The 17,853-nt window shown below is 58.6% G+C and overlaps 2 protein-coding genes across 2 annotated transcripts; both read right to left on the bottom strand.

Moving 5' to 3' along the window:
• Positions 1–279: 279 nt before the first annotated feature.
• Positions 280–7,014, bottom strand: ETNK2 (ethanolamine kinase 2; the record flags this gene model as incomplete). The annotated part of the gene is made up of 8 exons (XM_080632874.1): positions 280–352; positions 502–575; positions 1,208–1,368; positions 1,507–1,590; positions 1,691–1,833; positions 2,970–3,107; positions 3,408–3,667; positions 6,799–7,014. 8 exons carry the CDS (start codon positions 7,012–7,014, stop codon positions 280–282), a joined length of 1,149 nt encoding a protein of 382 aa, XP_080489000.1.
• Positions 7,015–10,235: 3,221 nt separating this feature from the next.
• On the bottom strand, positions 10,236–14,349 carry REN (renin; the record flags this gene model as incomplete). The annotated part of the gene is given in 10 exon segments (XM_080632761.1): positions 10,236–10,397; positions 10,651–10,749; positions 10,868–11,012; positions 11,575–11,697; positions 12,681–12,682; positions 12,685–12,888; positions 13,030–13,148; positions 13,389–13,512; positions 13,642–13,798; positions 14,249–14,349. Coding segments are annotated over 10 exon segments (1,236 nt in total).
• Between the last annotated feature and the right edge of the window lie 3,504 nt (positions 14,350–17,853).

Here is a 17,853-nt window from a genome sequence, read left to right as displayed (position 1 = left end):
GGCACGGGGGCTCGATGTTAAGGCGATGGTAAAGGCTTCCTCACGTAGGCAGGGGCCTCTCCGAGGCCATGGTCCTCTCTTAGCATCTCATGGTCCAGTCTTGACAATGTCCAAGGTCTCCTTTCATCGGTGGCTGGGGCAGAGCTCTCCTCTCTTCCCCCTTCCCACCATCCGGACCTGCCCTCACGCCCCGGCTGGGCTGGGGATGGGGCGAGGGGGATGCGAGGGCTGTGGATGCAGCAAGGACAAAATAGCTCCGGGTCTCAGAGGCTGGAGGTGCTATTTAGAGACCTGCAGGGCTGTGACCACCGGCTTCATCCTGAAGTACTGTTTAAACCTTAGCTTTGCATATCTGCCAAGAGGAGAGAGGGATGCCCGTGAAGCCCCTGGCCATGGAGGATCCCTGCAGCACAGAGGGACCATTGGCATCCTCTTGCTCCTGTCGTTTAACATTGAACTGCTCTGTGAGTCGATGCCTCCCCCCAGCCCTGACAGACTCACCTTAAGAAGTTAAAGTCTATGGTAGAGTACTTATCCTGGATCAGGCCCCAGCATGCCCAGAGGAAATGGGATGCCTGCAACAGACAAAACAAGGATCAGGAATGGGCACGGAGCATCCCTGTCTGTGGGATGAGCTGCTCATGCTCCTCCTGGCCAGGTCCCAGAAGTCCCATGGCTGTGATGACAGGACATGGGGTGGCAGCCAGCTGGGCATGGCCCACATGTTTGGTTTGATACCCTCCTGAGGCTGGTCCCAGCCAGGGAGAGGGATGCAGCTGGAAGGATGCTGATACAGCGTGCTCAGGGTACCAGCCTCTGCGTCTGCAGCTCCAGCCAGGAAACCAGCCGGTGTTACATCCCAAGTTTCCAGAAGACTGGCAAATTCCATGGGCAGATAGAGCCAAAGAGGGCTTCCTCATGCTTGGCTCTGCCTGGCCTTTCTGAAGGGATGCCCAAGGCCACAGCTATCAGAAACACACGGTCCCTCACCATGTGTCAGTGGGATGGCAGCCACCCAGTGCTATCTTTGACCCAGCCCATGGTCTCGGTGCCTCTGAGGTGCACCCAGGCTCTCTGGGGCAGCCTTGTGTCCCCAAACCCCCAAACTGACTCCTGCACCCCCATCCTCACCAGCTGAGCTGCAGAGGAACCCATCCCACGGGCAGCCCTCAGGCGATGCCGGCTCCTTCCCGTCTCCACCACTCACCAATGAAAACTTGTTCACTTGCACGTAGAGAGCCTCCAGCTCCTCCTTGGACACCCCTTGGTTGCCCTGGGTGAGCTGCTTGTAGGCCTGCAGGTAGGAGTGCAGCCACTGGAGCTGGGTGTCCTTGCTGGGGTAGAGGCTGTAATCCACCTCCTTCACACCTGCGAAAGGAGCAGCATCAGTGATGCTCCAGCGGCATGAAGGGAGCCTTTCCCCACGGCAAAGCAATGAGACCACTGGGCTCTCCCCATGCACGACATATGGGGCACCTTCAGTGCCATGAGATGAGCCCAACCCACCTGCAAACTCATTGAAGTGGTTTCCAATGTCAAAAGCCTGGTAGTTGTAGCCCGTGTACTCGTAGTCTATAAAGCGAACGTACCCTATGGAGGCAAAGGCAGGGGATGTGAGAGGGGCTGCAGATGGAGCTGCCGGCCCTGGGGAGGTGGGTGAAGGACAGACCCCTCCAGCACCGCCACAAACCTCGTGTCCCATCATAGATGATGTTCTTGCAGAGGAGGTCATTGTGGCAAAGCACAACGGGGGACCCCAGCTGGGACAGAGTTCCCTTCATCCAGGCCAGCTCCTGTTCCAGCACCTCCAGGCTGGGCACATCCTGCTGGAGGCTGGGAAAAGGAATGGGGTGGAATCACTTCTGCTTCCCTCATCAGTGAGCTCATCAGTGACACAAAGCAGGGCAAATGAGGCCATTTTTGGTGGGGAAGGCAGGTTTGGCTGCGTGGTACCCAGGGAGATGCCACAGGGCAGCTCCCTTCCCTTCTCCCCACTAACATCCGTATCCAGCCCCAAGCCCCCAGAATGCCCAAAGCACCCAACCAACCCCCAGGCAATGGGAATGCGTTGTGCTCTGCCAGGGCACGAACCCTCTCCCAAGTTCCAGTTCCAGGAAGAGAGCTGGTTAATGATCACCTATTTGACTTGGGTAAAGGCTGCAGCAGCAGATACCTGCTGTGTCCTGCTCAGGGGACAGGTTAATTATTCGCTTGCCATCGGGTTCATTCACCTCCACAACCTCCCGTGGCTGCCCAAACCCTTTCCAGACACCCCAGCACTCACCCGGTGTGAACCCAAGGCATGCAGCAATGGGGTGAACTGGTCTGAAGTGGGAACTGGTTGCTCTAATCTATACTGGCTGCTTCAATCTATACTGGTTTTCCTGCATCTTTTCCATCAGCTCAGCCTTGCTGCTCAGATCCCCACCATAAGAAGGGCTTGAGCGTCAACCTATTCTAGGAAGGGCTTAAAACCCTTCCTAGAATAAAACCCTTCGTAGAGGATGATTATTAGAGTAGATCTCTGGCTCAGGCCAGATCCTACCTGGGTGCTGTTCAGACACAGCTCGAAGCTGTCTCTGCTCTAACACAGCACGGGTCACCCCCAAACTGGCAGGAGGAAGGGCACTGGAGGGTGAATGGAGACACCTCCATCCCACCAGCTCTTGCGGCTTGGCCAGGAGTTAGCTCATGGAGTAATCCTGATCCAGATCTGGCTGCATGGCTGGATCCATGATCCTTTCAAGGCCAGGTTGGACACAGGGGCTTGGAGCAAGCTGCTCCAGTGGAAGGTGTCCCTGCCCGTGGCAGGGGTTGGAACTGGATGAGCTTTAAGGTCCCTTCCAGCACAAACCATTACCTGGGACCTGGGGCTCTTCCCCCCCATCCTGTGCTTGGAAGACTTAGGGATGGGTGGGCAGCGGATGCCCAAGCCAGAGCCTGGCTCTTTGGGATCCCTCTGCCTTTACCTGGGGTTGGATACCTTTGGGCTGAGATCTGTCTTCACGAGGGTGAGGTATTTGTGCAGCTTCTGCCAGAGGATGGGCTTGGGGAGGCTCCCATTGGCGTGGATGGCGTGTACCCGGGCCATCTCCTGCGCCACCAGCCTGGAGGGAAACACAGACGTGCGGGTGAGAGGTGGCCCTGCACCATAGAACCATGGTTGGGTTGGAAGGAACCTTAAAGCTCATCCAGTTCCAACATGGAGTTAAACCCAGCTGTGCTTTGGCTCCTTTATCACCCAGCACGCCCGGGTTTGAGCACATCAGTGATGTCTGGAACAAAGGCAGCAAGGGGGAGAGCTGGAAGCACGGAGCAAGCCCCTGACGTGTGGAGAAGCACCAGTTCCCCTGTCCCACGGCTCATCCCAAGCCCCGCGCACCCGAGGACAGGGGGTCCCTGCCCACCTGAAGATGCGGGGTTCCCGCACGTGGTCGGGCCCCAGCGCGATTCCCGGCAGGAACTGGTAGCAGAGCCCATTCTGGAAGGCGCAGTAGAGATCAGGGGCGCAGCCATGGGCACGCAGCACCTGGAAGTTCCTCAGCTCCGTGTCCCTGTCCACAAAGAGCTCCGTCTTCCTGCCATAGACACGGACCAGCACCGCGTCCACCATCCCTTCATCTGTGTAGCAGGCCACGAGCTTGTTGGTGATGCCATCGGTGAAGAGCTGCAGGGCAGAAAGGTGGCAGAGGAGATGCCTGCACATCCCTGCCATGTCAGCAAGGTGTGGGGGGAACTTCCCCACAAGCAAACCCCATGGAGAAAGGCAGAAACAGGGAATGGGTAAAAGGAAGCACGAAGCAGCAGGGGCACAAGTTTGCAAGGTCTTGATGTATGAATTGGGGCTGTGCATGGGGCCACGAGGCTTCAGCTGCACCAAGCTGGTGCTCTGGGAGGAAATCCTGCTGTTTTCCACCTGGGAGCTCAGGAATAGCTCGGGCCAGATGTGCATCCAGCACGCTTGGCACCCACACAGCCCCGGGCATCACTCCCAAAACATCAGCGTCCATCTTTTGGCACCAAATGAAAGGGAGTAAAACCACAACAGCAAACACCACGGAGCAAACACATCCCCATCTCCTCCTCCCGACCCTCCCCGCGGGGCTGGGGCGCTGATAGGCAGGGATGTCTCTGCTGGGGACGTCTCCTGTCATCGCTCTGATGGCTCCTCACAGATGGAAAGGGAGTTTTGTTCTCCCGTCACCCCGGCTTGGCTTCCTGCCCGCGCACATGCAGGGGCTGCTGCCACCACTGCTGCCTGCGCCCAGCTCCTGTCCCCATCCCGCTGATTTCAGCTGCCTCCGGTGCACTGAGGGGTTCACCCCACAGGAAACCCCTGCCCCGTCACCCCCATGCGGGATGCTCAGCCCCACACGGTTCCCACGTGGCACTGAGGCCAAGCTGCACCCCACGACAGTGATTTCTTGATCCCATCTGGGAGCGGGTGCGATGTGGTGGAGCAGGAGGGGGGCGAGGGCACATGCTACAGCAGCAGCATTGCTTGGGAGTGGGATGGATAATTTTAGACATCCCACTCGGCAGCTCGCGCTCCTTCCTCTATAGGGTGCCTATATATAGGGTGTACTCAAAACTCAAAGCAGTGGAATGAGAACACCCAAAGGGATACGGCGCTGATGCCCCTCGGCTGCTGTGGGATTCCTTGGACCTTCTCAAGTACTCAAGCTGCTTTTCCCAGGGCAGATAATCTGTTTCCATCACGGCGCCATGCTTGGCTCTGTCCTCTCCTTATCCTGTCCCCAGAGGCCAGCAAGCAGGGGATGTCACAGCCCATCCATGCACCCCGAGGCTGGTGTCCATCAAGCTGCAGGTGAATGGCTCCACGTCAAGACACTCGGTGCTGCTTTGCCTGCAAAGCCCTTGTGCCGCTTTGTTCTGCTGCTCAGCCCCTTCCCGCAGGTTTAATGGGATTACTGAGCCTTATCCCCCCCTGAATTCCAGGCCACTCACTCTGGAGCCTCACACGTGGTTTGTCAGCACCCTGCACACAGCACGCAGGGGCTCACCTGGTTTATTCCGAGGAATGAACACGCCTCTTGGGAGATGCCCGGTGCTATTCCTTATGCGTCCAAAGCTCCAAAGCACAGTCAGCTAAGAGCAGGGCTGCTGCCACCAGCCCAAATCCTTCCCCTCTACAGCTGTGGAGCAGCAGGAAGGGGGGAACAGGAGTGCAGGGCACCCCGTTGCCAAAGTCAGGCTAAAAACAGTGCAGTCACACTGGAATCCTCACAGGGGGTTGGCTCCAGGTCACTGCTGCTGAATGACGGATGGAGGAGTGTGTGCTTCCCAGGGAGCATGCCTGGCTGACTCATGGATTTGCCTGCGCTTTATCCCTATGGAGGTGTTTCTGCCTAGGACAGAGCTCAAAGGATGACGAGCAGGAGCCCTGAGAAGCGGGCACAACCTGGAGCACTGGGGGCTGCAGAGCTGCACCGCATCCTCTTCCCTATCTCCCATCCCCTGCCCCAAGCACAGGGAGGGTTTTCCAGGTCCCTGGGACAGCCCCTGTCAGCAGCTGAGCACTGGCACCAGGCAAGGAGGTGATGTGAGCTGGGCATAGCTCCAGGGTGAGGAGGAGAGTGAAGGGGACGCTAATAGGAACCAGCTGAGGACCAGTGCACGGCTCCAATCCCCTCCCGAGCGGCTCTTACAAGAGCAGCAAAGGGAAACCAAACTGGAGGCTTCCCCCCCAGCTCCTAAGGGATTTTTTGCCCTTTCTCTTTAATTAAAAGCACCCGCACGCACACTCAAGCTGCTGTTGAACACTGACCCCCTCTGATGCCCGGAGACAGCCTGGATACCAGAGCTGGGTCCTTCCCATGCAACCATTGCCATTGAGGTCTGTGCTCGGGGCTGCACAGAGCCCGATTTCCTGCCCCTACAACTCCGCTCTGAGAAACTCCAGCTCCCAGCTTCCTATCCATTGCCATCTGCCCTTTCATATGGGTTTTCCTGCAGCCTCTTGTATTTAATTACACGCGGCTGTTAATGGGTTTTTAATGACACTCCAGGCACACTGGAGGACACGCACACACACGTGTGTGTGTTTATGCGCACCCACCTCCGCATCCCCATTGCCAGAGCGTGGGGAGAGCACAGGCACCACCAGCCTTGTGCTCCCACCCCGGGGCAGAGATGAGGAGGGGGAAAGGGATTCCCATGTCAGGCAGCTGCAAGCCTTGCTCCCAATCCCTGCCAGCTCCGGGCAGCCAAACCCTGTCCCATGCAAGGAGCCCAGCACTGAATCCCAGCTCCCATCCGGATCCGTGCTGAAGCCCACATAACCTGGCAAAGGTGCAAGCCAACAAGTAACCCAATTGCAACCTGCTCCCTGGAGCAGCGCTGGGTGCAGGTAGGGGTGCAGCACCTGCAGGTGAATGAGGAGGGACCAGCAATGCAGCCCCCCAGGCTTCACCTACCCATGTCCCCCTATGGGGACACACTTGCATTCAGTGACTGCTGAGGGGGTCCCCAAAACCTGCGGGGCGGGGAGGGTGTGGGTCAGTAGCATTGCACCCCTGCACATTCAAGAGGGGAGGAGAGAACTGGGGATGGGGGACAGGACATTGTACCCCCCCCCCCCCCTTGGCACCTCCTATAGCCCCCTACGCTGGGTCCTACACCCACCCTCATAGGGACCTTGTACCCCCCTATAGCACCCCGCGGGGAGCCCCACAACCGCCCTCGGGTGGACCCTGCACCCCCCACTGGATGATCCCCGGGATGGGGAGGCTGGAGCGGGGGTCTCTGCGCTGTCCCCCCCCCCCCGGCGGGGTTTACCTTGGTCTTCACCCTGTCCGGTTCCCAGCTGGGTCTGAGCTTCCGGACCAGCCGCAGAGCCCCGGGCACGACGTCGCCCTCGTCCACCGCGATGCGGAGATGGGGCACAGCCGGAGCCCCCCCGTTGCCGCCGCCCCGCTCCGGTCCCAGGCAGTCGGGGCAGCGGCCGGGCGGCTCGGCCATACCCAGCTCCCCGCTCCCGGAGCCGCGGCCCATGTGCCGGGGGCTGCGGCGGGGCCGGCGGCCGCGGGGAGGAGCCGGTCGCCGTTGGGAAGCCATGAGTCACCGGCCCGCCCCCCGCGGCAGCGCCCGCCCGCATTGTGAGGTCAGCGGGACCCGCACCGAGATCCCCGCACCGGGACACGCAACCGGGATCTGGCTCCCTGGAAACCCGGCACCGGGATCCGCAACAGGGAACCCGCCCCCTGGAATCCGCACCCCAGGATCCGCACCGAGATCCTGTAGCCGGGAAACCCACACCAGTATCCGCAACAGGGATCCACAAACGGGAACCGGCATTCCAGGATCCGCACTCGGACACGTACCCCGGGACCCGCACCGGGATCTGCACCCGGGATCCACACCGGAACCTGCACCCAGGACCTCCGTCTGGATACTTCCCCCCCACTTCCGGAGCCATCCAGGGGGGCTCTGCACGGCCCTGCATCCCTTTGGGGTCTGGGATAAAGGGATGGAGATGCTGCACCAGGGATGCGCTGGGAGCATCCTGTGCTCCCGGAGAGCTGCGTAGCTCCTGGACCAGTCCCTCCGGCGCCTCTGAGTGTCCCCACCGAGCGCTGAACCCCCCGGGGGAATTAGAAATGGGCTGGGGGGAAGATCTTTAATTACGGATGGAGCACAGTCCCGTCCCCCCCGCTGACCCCACTCCCGCCAGGCTTTATTATCAGAGGAAATAACAACCACACGTAGCTGGATCAGTGAGTGCCCCCCAAACGTCACAGCTCAAACCAGCTAAATGGATCCTGGAGACGTGGGGAAAATCATTTAAGGGAGAGGGGACTAAAATGAACCCAGCCAATTCCCTGTGTTTTTGAATACAGAGCGAGCGCTGTCAGCTTGGATCGGATGGGCTTTAATTGCTCCCGTCGCTTTGCTGGGCTCAGCCTGGCCTAATTGCTCGCCCATAATCAAGACGCGTGTTAATGCGAGGGGCGGTTGCGGATTTGGGTTTGCAGCCGCAAGGAAATTGCCCTGGCAGGCGATGAGAGGTGTTAATGGCCTGGCTTAAGGGGCCCCGGAGCAGCACCTCCAGCAGCCCAGGCTGATTTCCCTCCCACTGCTTGAAAACAACCGGGCTGAACAGGAACAGAACTGGAACCACTAAACCCCCCCCATTTTAGGCCAAACTGACCAGTTTCTGCTATAGGCAGAAGCCATCATGGGGCCTTAAGTCGCTTGTTTCAGGTTCACATCCATTTGATTCTCCTCCAGACCAGAGCCTTTGCGGTGTAGTGTAGGACACAGGAGGCTTAGTTAATTCCAAGTGGATTTTCCCTGGATGCTGGCAGGAGCATCCCAAATATCCCTGTGAGAGGCAGCTGGTGTCAGCCTGCGCTTGGGGCAGTGCTGGGAATTCATCAGCAGTCAGTGCCGGCTGCAGAAAACGAGGGTGAAATGATCCTGCAAGATCAGTGGCTTGCTCCAGGCTCTGCTGCAGGAAGAGCTGTGCTCTGCTGCACCCGTGCGTTTCCCAGCACAGGGCTTGGATGTGGACCACAGCACCTGAGCTGGTGACACTGGAGGTGACCACACCTCAAATCTTGGTTTAGGTCTGGGCCCTTCACTACAAGAGAGACATTGAGGTGCTGGAGCGGGGCCAGAGAAGGGAACGGAGCTGGTGCAGGGCCTGGAGCACAGTGTTGATGGGGAAGGGCTGAGGGACCTGGGAGGTTCAGTCTGGAGAAGAGAAGGCTCAGGAGGGACCTGATGGCTGCCTACAAGTGCCTGACAGGAGGATGGAGCTGGGAGGGGCTGGGTTCTGCTCCCAAGGAACAAGGGATGGGACAAGAGGAACCGGCCTCAAGCTGCACCGGGGCAGGTTTAGATGGAGCTGAGGAACAATTCCTGCCCCAGAGGGTGCTCAGGCATTGGAACAGGCTGCCCAGGGCAGGGCTGCAGTCACCGTCCCTGCAAGTGCTCACACAGCGTGGAGACGAGGCCTCAGTGCCATGGGTTAGGGGTGGCCTTGGCAGTGCTGGGTTAATGGTTGGACTGGATGAGCTTCAAGGTCTTTTCCAGCCTTGTGGATTCAGTTCTATGAGTGCTGCAGAGGACTTGGCACGGGGGAGCTGAGCTGGAGCTGGAAGCACCGCAGCTCTCCCGTGGAACTGGAAATGTCAGCCCCCAGCTGGGAGCACTGCTCTGCCCTTCCAGCTGGCACGGGGCTGGCAGCACCAGCGTGCTCCTGCTGAGCATCGCTGCACCCGGCCAGGACACAGACAAGCCTCTGGTTGTGAGCTGGAGCCAACGGGGAGGAAAACAGACCCAGGCGCTGGGATTGACTCAGCCACCCGCATCACACCCACAGGGACCTTCCCCTTCCCATGGTCCTGACCTCCCCTGGGAAAGCCGGGCAAAGCCTGGGTATCCCATCTTCTGCAGAAAGAGCGAGTTCAGTGTTTGGAAAGACCCTGATTTCATGGAATCCCAGCCTGGTTTGGGTTGAAGGGACCTTAAAGCTCATCCAGCTCCAACCCCTGCCACGGGCAGGGACCCCTTCCACTGGAGCAGCTTGCTCCAAGCCCCTGTGTCCAACCTGGCCTTGAACACTGCCAGGGATGGGGCAGCCACAGCTTCTCTGGGCACCCTCACAGGGAAGAGCTTCTGCCTAAGAGCTCAGGGGACATAAATGCAGTGGTGGATCCTAGTAGGGGAACACTTGTCCTGTTCTCTTACTGCATGTGTCTGATCTCTCCCCTCTGCATGTGTAAGCATCCACTCAGCGTCCTTTTGCTCTAGGATGGTTTAATACTAAAGTCATGGTGGGGGGCCAGGTTAACACCAGCTAAAACCCTCATTAAACAGCCAGGTTATCTTTCTCCCATGTAAAGAATAGCATTAACAGTAACTGATCATCCCTCCTCAGTCTGCAGCCTGCAAGCATCTCCATGCCAGCAGCAGCTCCCTGTGTGCCATTTGTATGATTGCACATCAGCCTGGGAGTCCCTGGAGGTGCAGCTCTGGCCACAGCATCCTGCTTTAATTGCCAGGCCCTTGAGGATGTGTTTAAGGCTCCATTCTTCCCATCAGCAGAGATTCTTGGGAAGCAGAGCAGGGATTTAGGAGCACGAGAAGGGGAGGTTTTGCTGTTGCTTCAATGAAGAGAGGAAACCCGGTCTGCACTTCAAATCCTTCCTTCCCAGTGGTGATGCTCTTGCCTGCGAACTGATCCCGGTCCCTCTCCCCATCCCTGGCCATCAGCGAGCTGTGGCAAAGCCGATGCGGTTGTTGCGCCGGTCGAACTTGGTGTAGTAGTGCCCAATGAAGCTGGCGCCCAGGATCCAGAGAGGACCAGTCGGGGGTGGGATGTCCAGCCCTGAGAAAGCCACCACGCAGATGTCCTCCCCGTACTGGGATTGCTGCAAAGAGGAGACCCACACAGTGATGGAGGTGCCAGGAGGGAGATCTCTGTGGTCCCCAGCTCAACCGCCTCTGCCTGGCCTCAACATTCCTTCCTCCCTCCCTGCCTGTGTCACCCCAGATCTCCCTGAAACCACCCAAGGAAGCAGCGACAAGTTGGTTTGGGGGAAACCAAGCAGCATCATCCTGGGGCTCATCTTGAGGGGAGCCAGGATGGTGCAGCTCTGATACACACAGAGGGATGCAGCTTACCCGAAGGATGTAGGCTGAGCCGCTGAGCCCGAAGGCCTTCCCACCCAGGTGGAAGGAGATGTTGGGCAGCTGAGGGACTTGGTCACAATCCACCACGTACTGCAGGAGGAGGAGGCAGCGCTGAGCTCATACGACGGGATTGGGATGGGCTGGGGTTCAGGCAGCCGAGGGTACAGGCAGTGGGGATATGGAGCGGGGTGTTAGGGGGAATACTCACTCCTCCTTCAGCCATTTCTGCTGCCCCGATGGCTTTCATCAGCACAGAGATGGGGCCAGCAGGGCCGGTGATGTAGGATGCTCCTGTGTCGACGGCGGCTGAGCAGCCATCCTTGCAGAACAGCATTTCAGCCCCCACAGACACCCTGGAGCAGGAAAGAGGAGAGGAGCAACCACGAGCTTCCCATGGTGACCTTGAGCCCTCCCCTGGTGACCACAGCTTGGTTGCCAGGACCACGGGCGAATGTGCCACATCATTGTCCAGGGAATGCTGGCAGGCAGAGCACACGCTGCTCCCAAAGCACAGCCTCCAGGGGCATTGGGAACCCTCCCTTCAAGCTTCTCGGATGTGGAAGCTCAGCTTCATCACGAGTGGCTTTCATTTGGTTGGATTCAACAAAGCAGAATTGTTTCAGTGCCTCACGCTGCTCCTGCAGGACTGACGGGGGTTAAACTCTCCCACTGCAGCTTCCAAGTGGGATCAGCCCACGGTGCCACCCCCTCTGCATTCCCCAGCTCCTGGCTGAGCACTGAGATGCAGCTGGGTGCTGGAGGAACCAACCCCGCTCCCCTCCAGAGGGAAAAGCATCCATTAGGAAAACACATCTCCATGGACCACCTTTCCCAGCATCCGGGAGGCCTTTCCCCACCTATGCAGGGATTGCAGGATGAGGCCCGGTGCTGTGCAAAGGCATTCCCTGTGCTCACCCCTTCATGCTGATCTGCCAGTAGCCGCTCTTGCTGACGTTCAGGTAGTGGAAGTCCCCAGTGTAGTAGGCTGGGTCGCTGCCTCCGAGGATGATTTCACCTCCGGGTTTCAGGGCAGCATTCCTAGGATGCAAAGTGCAGCGGAGTGATTCCCCTTGGCTGCTGCTCCCCAAAACACAGGGAAAAGGGACCAGCCTGACCCGGAGAACAGTGGTGGAGAGCAAGTTGGAGCAGAAGGAGCCCTGAGTTAGTTCATAGGGGTGCGAGGAGAGGGAGTGCCACATGCTGAGGTCTCGGAGCAGGTCAGAGCTGGCTCCTGCAGCGTGCAAGCTCCTATGGACCCTTGGGTTCAGCAGGAATGGGATCTGCTGCCCGGTGACTGTTAGTGGGTGCTGTCCCAAGAGTGCTCATGCTTTTCATCTTCTTACTTGGAAGCTCTGCAAAGAGAGGAATGCTCCATAAGCTTGTGATCCGAGGGTGGCTGCGTCATTGGGGTGCAGCACCCAGATAAGGCTGCAGTTGCAGCCAGCATCCTTAGGCTTTGTTTGGTATTGATAGATCCACCTTTAGTAGAGGTAAAGGTCTACTGAGCCTGCTTTAAGCATGGGGTTGTGGGTCTGGTTGTCACTGGTACCTGTGCCAGGACCAGCCTTCCCACTGTTCCTGCAGGGGTTGGTGATGCTGGGAGGGGGGGATGCTGGGGCACAACAGTTTGGGGCAAGAAATGAAAGGTTTGGTTGTTGATGCAGGTGTTTCTGCAGCAGATTTTGGGGGGGTTTCATTGTTTCTAAAGGTGAGACACTAAATCCATCCTGGCTGTTATTGCTTCAGCTGCTCCATCAGAGCTGGTGGCAACGAACACGACAGTGACAAATGAATGTGGAGCAGCCATCCCCAGCCCTGCAGCTCCAGAGAAACATCCACATGGATCTGCCTCTTGTGCTGCCTCATTCCAGCCCAGCTCCTCGAGGTACCCTCCCTATGCTCACGTCCTCCATCCCACCCCAGACCCTGCAGCCCCAGCTATAGCGTTATCTCAGTCCCGAGATGCAAACCCATGGTTGCAATGCCCATGCCCTGCAAACTCCCACTTCCCCCTGCTCCACGCAAGACCCACCGGCTGTAGTAGACTGAGAACACTTCCTCCTTGAGGATCTGCTGGGAAAGGATCCGGTCGAAGACAGGGGTGATGCCATCGACGGCCTGGCTGGGGTAGCCCATCCCCAGCACCCCATCAAACCTAGCGAAGATGAAGGGGAAGGCAGGCAGCACCGTGGCCTCAGCAAAGACCTGGATGATGGGGATGTCTGATACCTGGGAAGGGCAGGGTTGTTCTTGTGGCAGCACAGGGGGTTAATACCCCAAAGAGCCTCCTTACTCTTGGGTAATTGGGGATGCTTATACAGGGGAGCAGAGCCACACATGGGCATCTCCTTGCTGAGGGGCCATGCTCACCATGACAACGTCCTGGCTGAGGAAGCCTTTGACACTCCCTGTCCCATAGCGGATAGCAAAGCCCGTGCCGTTGGCTATGTACGTCCGTGACTTGGAGGAGTCGTAGCGGCTGTGGGAAACTGGGCGGAAGGAGAAGAGGCATCGGAGAGAGTGATGGAGGCGGCGATGGCAGCACCAGCTCTGTTCCCCCAACCCCTGTGGGGTGATGAACCCCCCCCGCCCCAGCACCAAGGGACCAGACGGCGACAGAGACCCCCTGTGCATGGACAGATCCACTCTGAGCTGGGGTCCCTTGGGACGGAGGGAGGTGCCCCCCTCCACTGAGCTGGAGAGGATCACCCCCGAGCCTCTCTACTCACTGCAGGCGCTGTAGAGGGGGGAGCACTTGTAGGATGGCACCCACAAGTTGGCCGAGCCCGTGTCAAAAACCACCTTGAAGGTCTGCGCAGGGGTCCCAATGCTGATCTCACCAAAATACTGGGTCTGGAGGAGGCACAACGCGGAGCATGGCTGGGAACCCAGCTCAGGATAGGGCAAGGCTCACACAGCCCCGAGCCCCAGCAGCAAACACCCTGCGGGTGGGACCGGGGGCTGCGTCGGGGTGGGACTCACATCCAGGTAGTTGGTGAGGAGGGTGGGAGCCGTCCCGTTCTTGGGACCGGCCGCGCTGCCGCTTCTGCTGTGCCTCAGCTCGGGGAAGACGTCGGACACCTTCACCCCCATCTCCTGCAGCGTCTGCCGGATGGACGGCATCCTCCGCAGCGCGATCCTGTGGGGCAGGACACGGCTGGGGGGCCGCGAGCATCCCCGCATCCCGGCCGTTCCCACCCCGTCGCTCCAACCAATCCAGCCGGGTGGCTCTAGATGGCAGCAGCTCCCCGCAGCACCGTGGGGCTGCCAGCGCGGCCCGGGTGAGCTCCCGGACCCACGGGGGGATGCATCAGAGCATCTACCAGCCCCAGGCTTGGCTTGTTCACTTTGCAAGCCCATCCCTTCTTCTTGGCCTCCTTGGTGGTTTGGAAGACAGGGATGCTGCCGAGGCATGCAGTTCTCAAGTGGAGAGAGGAAGAGGAGCGAGGAAGAGCAGAGGTGCTAGAGCAGAAAAGGAGGAAGGGTTTTCCCAGCAAGGCTGCAGCAGGAGAACCCTTTGGTCCTCAGCACCCAGAAGCAAGGGGAGACAGAGAGACCCGGCACTCTGTGCAACACACACGCCTGGTACCTCTGCAAAGCCTGGGCTGTTGGGGGGAAGATGGTGGCACCCCAGGTCACGGCCAGGACCACCAGATACTGCTGCACCCTCCTGCTGTGTCCTGCCGGCATCGCGCTCTCCCTGGGCAGCCACCTCCTGTGCCAGCAGCGCTGTCACATCCCAACGGGGAGGATGCTTTTATAGCCGGGTTTCTGCATCCGTGTGGGTTTCCCCTCCCTGCTGGCCGGGGGAGGGCTGGGAATCCCATGGCTGGGTGCTGATGGTGACAGTCCCTGTGGAGGGTGGCGTGGCCAGGATAGCCCTGTGCCTGGCAAAGGCAGCTCTGAATACTTGGGAGCTGCAAACCCACGTTCCTTGTAGTTAATAGCACTGGTACAAATCAGCGGCCAGCCATCACTGATGCATCAGGGCACTAATGGCTCTAGTGTCAATTAGGGGAGCTGGTGGGTGATGCTGATGCAGGTGCTGATGGTGGCCAAGGAGATATCCCCAAGCTTCATGTTCCAGAGGAATGGGGCTTTCCCCAAAGCTCTGGGATGGGAACAGCCAAGAGCACTCAGCCACAGCTCCCTAAGACATGCGGACACCAGTGGTAAGCCTACCAGACCCCGCTGCCCTCATGGGGCTGCTCTGAGTGTGGTGGGTGGGAACATGCCCCCTGAGGTTGCCTTAATGCAGAGCCTGGGGAAGAGAACAGCTAAACTCATCACAGCTCATAGAATCATCATGGAATGATTTGGAAGGGACCTTAAAGCTCATCCGGTTCCAGCCCCTGCCACAGGCAGGAACTCCTTCCACTAGAGCAGCTTGCTCCAAGCCCCATCCATCCAAGCATCCCCAGCCTGGCCAGGCACATCACAGCTGGGAGGAACAGCCCTTTCCCCACTCTCCATCCTGCACAAGCAGGGTGCAGAGGAGCCCAGCGTGGCTCTGGGTGCCCGAGCTGCTGTGCCCAGCCCTGCCCTGTGGTTTGGAAGGGAGACGCTGCTCAGAAACCTCAGCACGGGCTGCAGGAACTCCTTGTACCAGGCACATCGCTGGTCCCCTGTTCGCATGCAGCAGCGCAGGGTGGTGGGTGCTGGATCAGGCCCTGTGGCTCCCAGCCCAGTGCTTGACCTCAGGGAACCTCAGTGGGAAACGACAGCAAAGGCAATAAAAATGTTCCTGGAAGGAACCTGATGACTTGCCCCTGCCTCAAACCCCCATTACACAATCACAGTGGGGTGCTCCTGGTGAGGATGGGGGTTAAGGCGCTGCTGTCACCCTTGTGATGGTGCTGGGCTTGAAGAGGACACCCCACAAACTACAGACAACTTCCCCCAGAACCGGGGCTTTAACATCTCCTTTCCCCATGGGATTCTGGCTGGGGCACTTGGAGCCAGGGCAAGGCTGACCTCGGCAGGCTCTGCCCCATGGATTGCAGCCCTGTTCCCCCCGGCCTTGACGTCCTTTCCCACGCTGGGTCCCGGTGCTGCGTCACTCAGGGGACCCTCATGCCCTGGCACAGGTTGCAGTGAGGTGCAGGGGTCAGGAGCTAAAACATGGTGGGGAGCCACAAACATAAATCCACTTCCTGGGCATCCCATGAGCTCTGCCTGCTGTGCCGAGCATCATTCCCCAAGGGAGAAGCCAGGCCTGAGTGTGACTCCAGAGGAAAGGGGCCACATCAGCCAAGGGAAGACACAGGGCCAAAAGAGACACATCTGCAGGTGCTCTGGGGAGCATTCAGTTCTCTGGACATGGCTTTCTCCTACAATGGACATATGGACTCCTCCCATGGGGCAGCCAGAGCAGGACGCAGTGGGTACCAGGGCAAAGGCAGCACCAGCCTGTTCCAGTTCCCTGACACAGGAATGGCACCACAATCCCTTCCCTTGGAAGGGAAAACAAGGCATAAACAGGCAAAACCGCTTTACCCAAGCCTATTATTGCTTTCAGTGGCCAGTTCTAGCCCTGAGGTTGACCAGCCTTGCTGGCAGCACCAGGGCTGAGGATGCTCCTCAGCACAGGGTACCTCAAGGCATTTTCCAGTCACCTTTGCAGCAGGGATGAGCAGCTGGTGCATGGGAAAGACTTAAACGGGGCTTAAATAACCTGCACAGGGTGGTTTTGTGCACAGGGTTAGAGGAAAGAAGGAGCCCGAGGGCCAGGCAGTGCCCAGGGGAAGGAGCACTGGGACATAACAAGCTCTGGACCACATCAATTTGATCCCCAGCCCTTCAGGAGACCCAGAGCACAGGACAGAAGCTCAGCTCTTCCCAGACAGCCTCAAAGCATCACTTAAACCCGAGCTGGCAATTACTGAAGGTAACAGGCCACGAGGCAAGGCTGCAACCTCAATCTGTGCACTGCTATGGGGAACCTGCTGCAAAGGGCTGGGGGTTCATACAGTTACATGTCCTATAAAGAGCAGCTCATCTGGAAATAGCAGGGGGAAGCTCTTCAGTTATTTCCTTGCCTGCTTTCAAGGACTCAAATGATCAAGCCAGGAGTGAACCCAGGGATAAGGCTTTGCAGAGAGAGAGAAATGCTTTCCTGCAGGATAAATGGGTTCCTTCAGTGCTGGGCTGAACAAGCACATTTCTTCAAATACAACTTGAAATATTCAGTAGCTCCGTCTCTAAATGGGGCTCATCAGGAAGCTTTGCTGAGCAGCCTTGTTCCTTGAGGGATCTTGTAAAGCAGCACAAGAAGGTAAGCACAGTTCTGGGCTTCCCACCCTCTTCTCCAGTCCATGAGTTTGTTGCTAGTAAAAACACTGGAGGCTTCCAAAGGTCCCTGGTTCCAGATGACTGGAAAGCTCAAGCATAGAAGCAGCTTTTCGGGAGGACTTAGGGGAGGCTCCGGATGGCACCAGCACCAGGGGAATTGGGCCATTGATGTCAAGCAAACCAGAACTGCTCTGGCAGGGCTCATAGAGAGGGCAGTTCACTGAACCGGAGGAAAAGGTTCCCCTGCAATAAACCATGCCCTGGGCCTGGAGCCTGCTGGGGAGCATCCCTCACTGCCAGCCAGGGATGGGGATTCTGCTCCTTTGCTCTCATGAGACCCCCCCTGCAGTCCTGATCCAGCTCTGGGGCAGCAGCACCAGAGGGACGTGGAGCTGTTGGAGCGAGGGCAGAGGAGGCCATGGAGATGCTGCGAGGGCTGGAGCAGCTCTGCTCTGGAGCCAGGCTGAGAGAGCTGGGCTGGGGCAGCCTGGAGAAGAGAAGGCTCCTGAAGGGGAGACCTTAGAGCAGCTCCAGTGCCTGAAGGGGCTGCAGGAAACCTGGAGAGGGGCTTGGGACAAGAGCCTGTAGGGACAGGCCAAGGGGAATGGCTTTAACCTGCCCGAGGGGAGACTGAGATGAGCTCTTAGGCAGAAGCTCTTCCCTGTGAGAGTGCTGAGGCTCTGGCACAGGGTGCCCAGAGAGGCTGTGGCTGCCCCATCCCTGGCAGTGTTCAAGGCCAGGTTGGACACAGGGGTTGGAGCAAGCTGCTCTAGTGGAAGGTGTCCCTGCCCACGGCAGGGGTTGGAGCTGGAGGAGCTTTAAGGTCCCTTCCAACCCAAACCATTCCATAATGTTCCAGCCTGGCTTGATTTTCCCAACAGGGTGAACTAAGAGCATGCAGTT

The sequence above is a fragment of the Psittacula echo genome (assembly GCF_963264785.1).
Source record: "Psittacula echo genome assembly, chromosome: 22".
In the NCBI taxonomy this organism is placed as follows: domain Eukaryota; kingdom Metazoa; phylum Chordata; class Aves; order Psittaciformes; family Psittacidae; genus Psittacula; species Psittacula echo.
The sequence above is the reverse complement of the archived record's forward strand: the minus strand, read 5'-3'. Positions and strand labels throughout refer to the sequence as shown.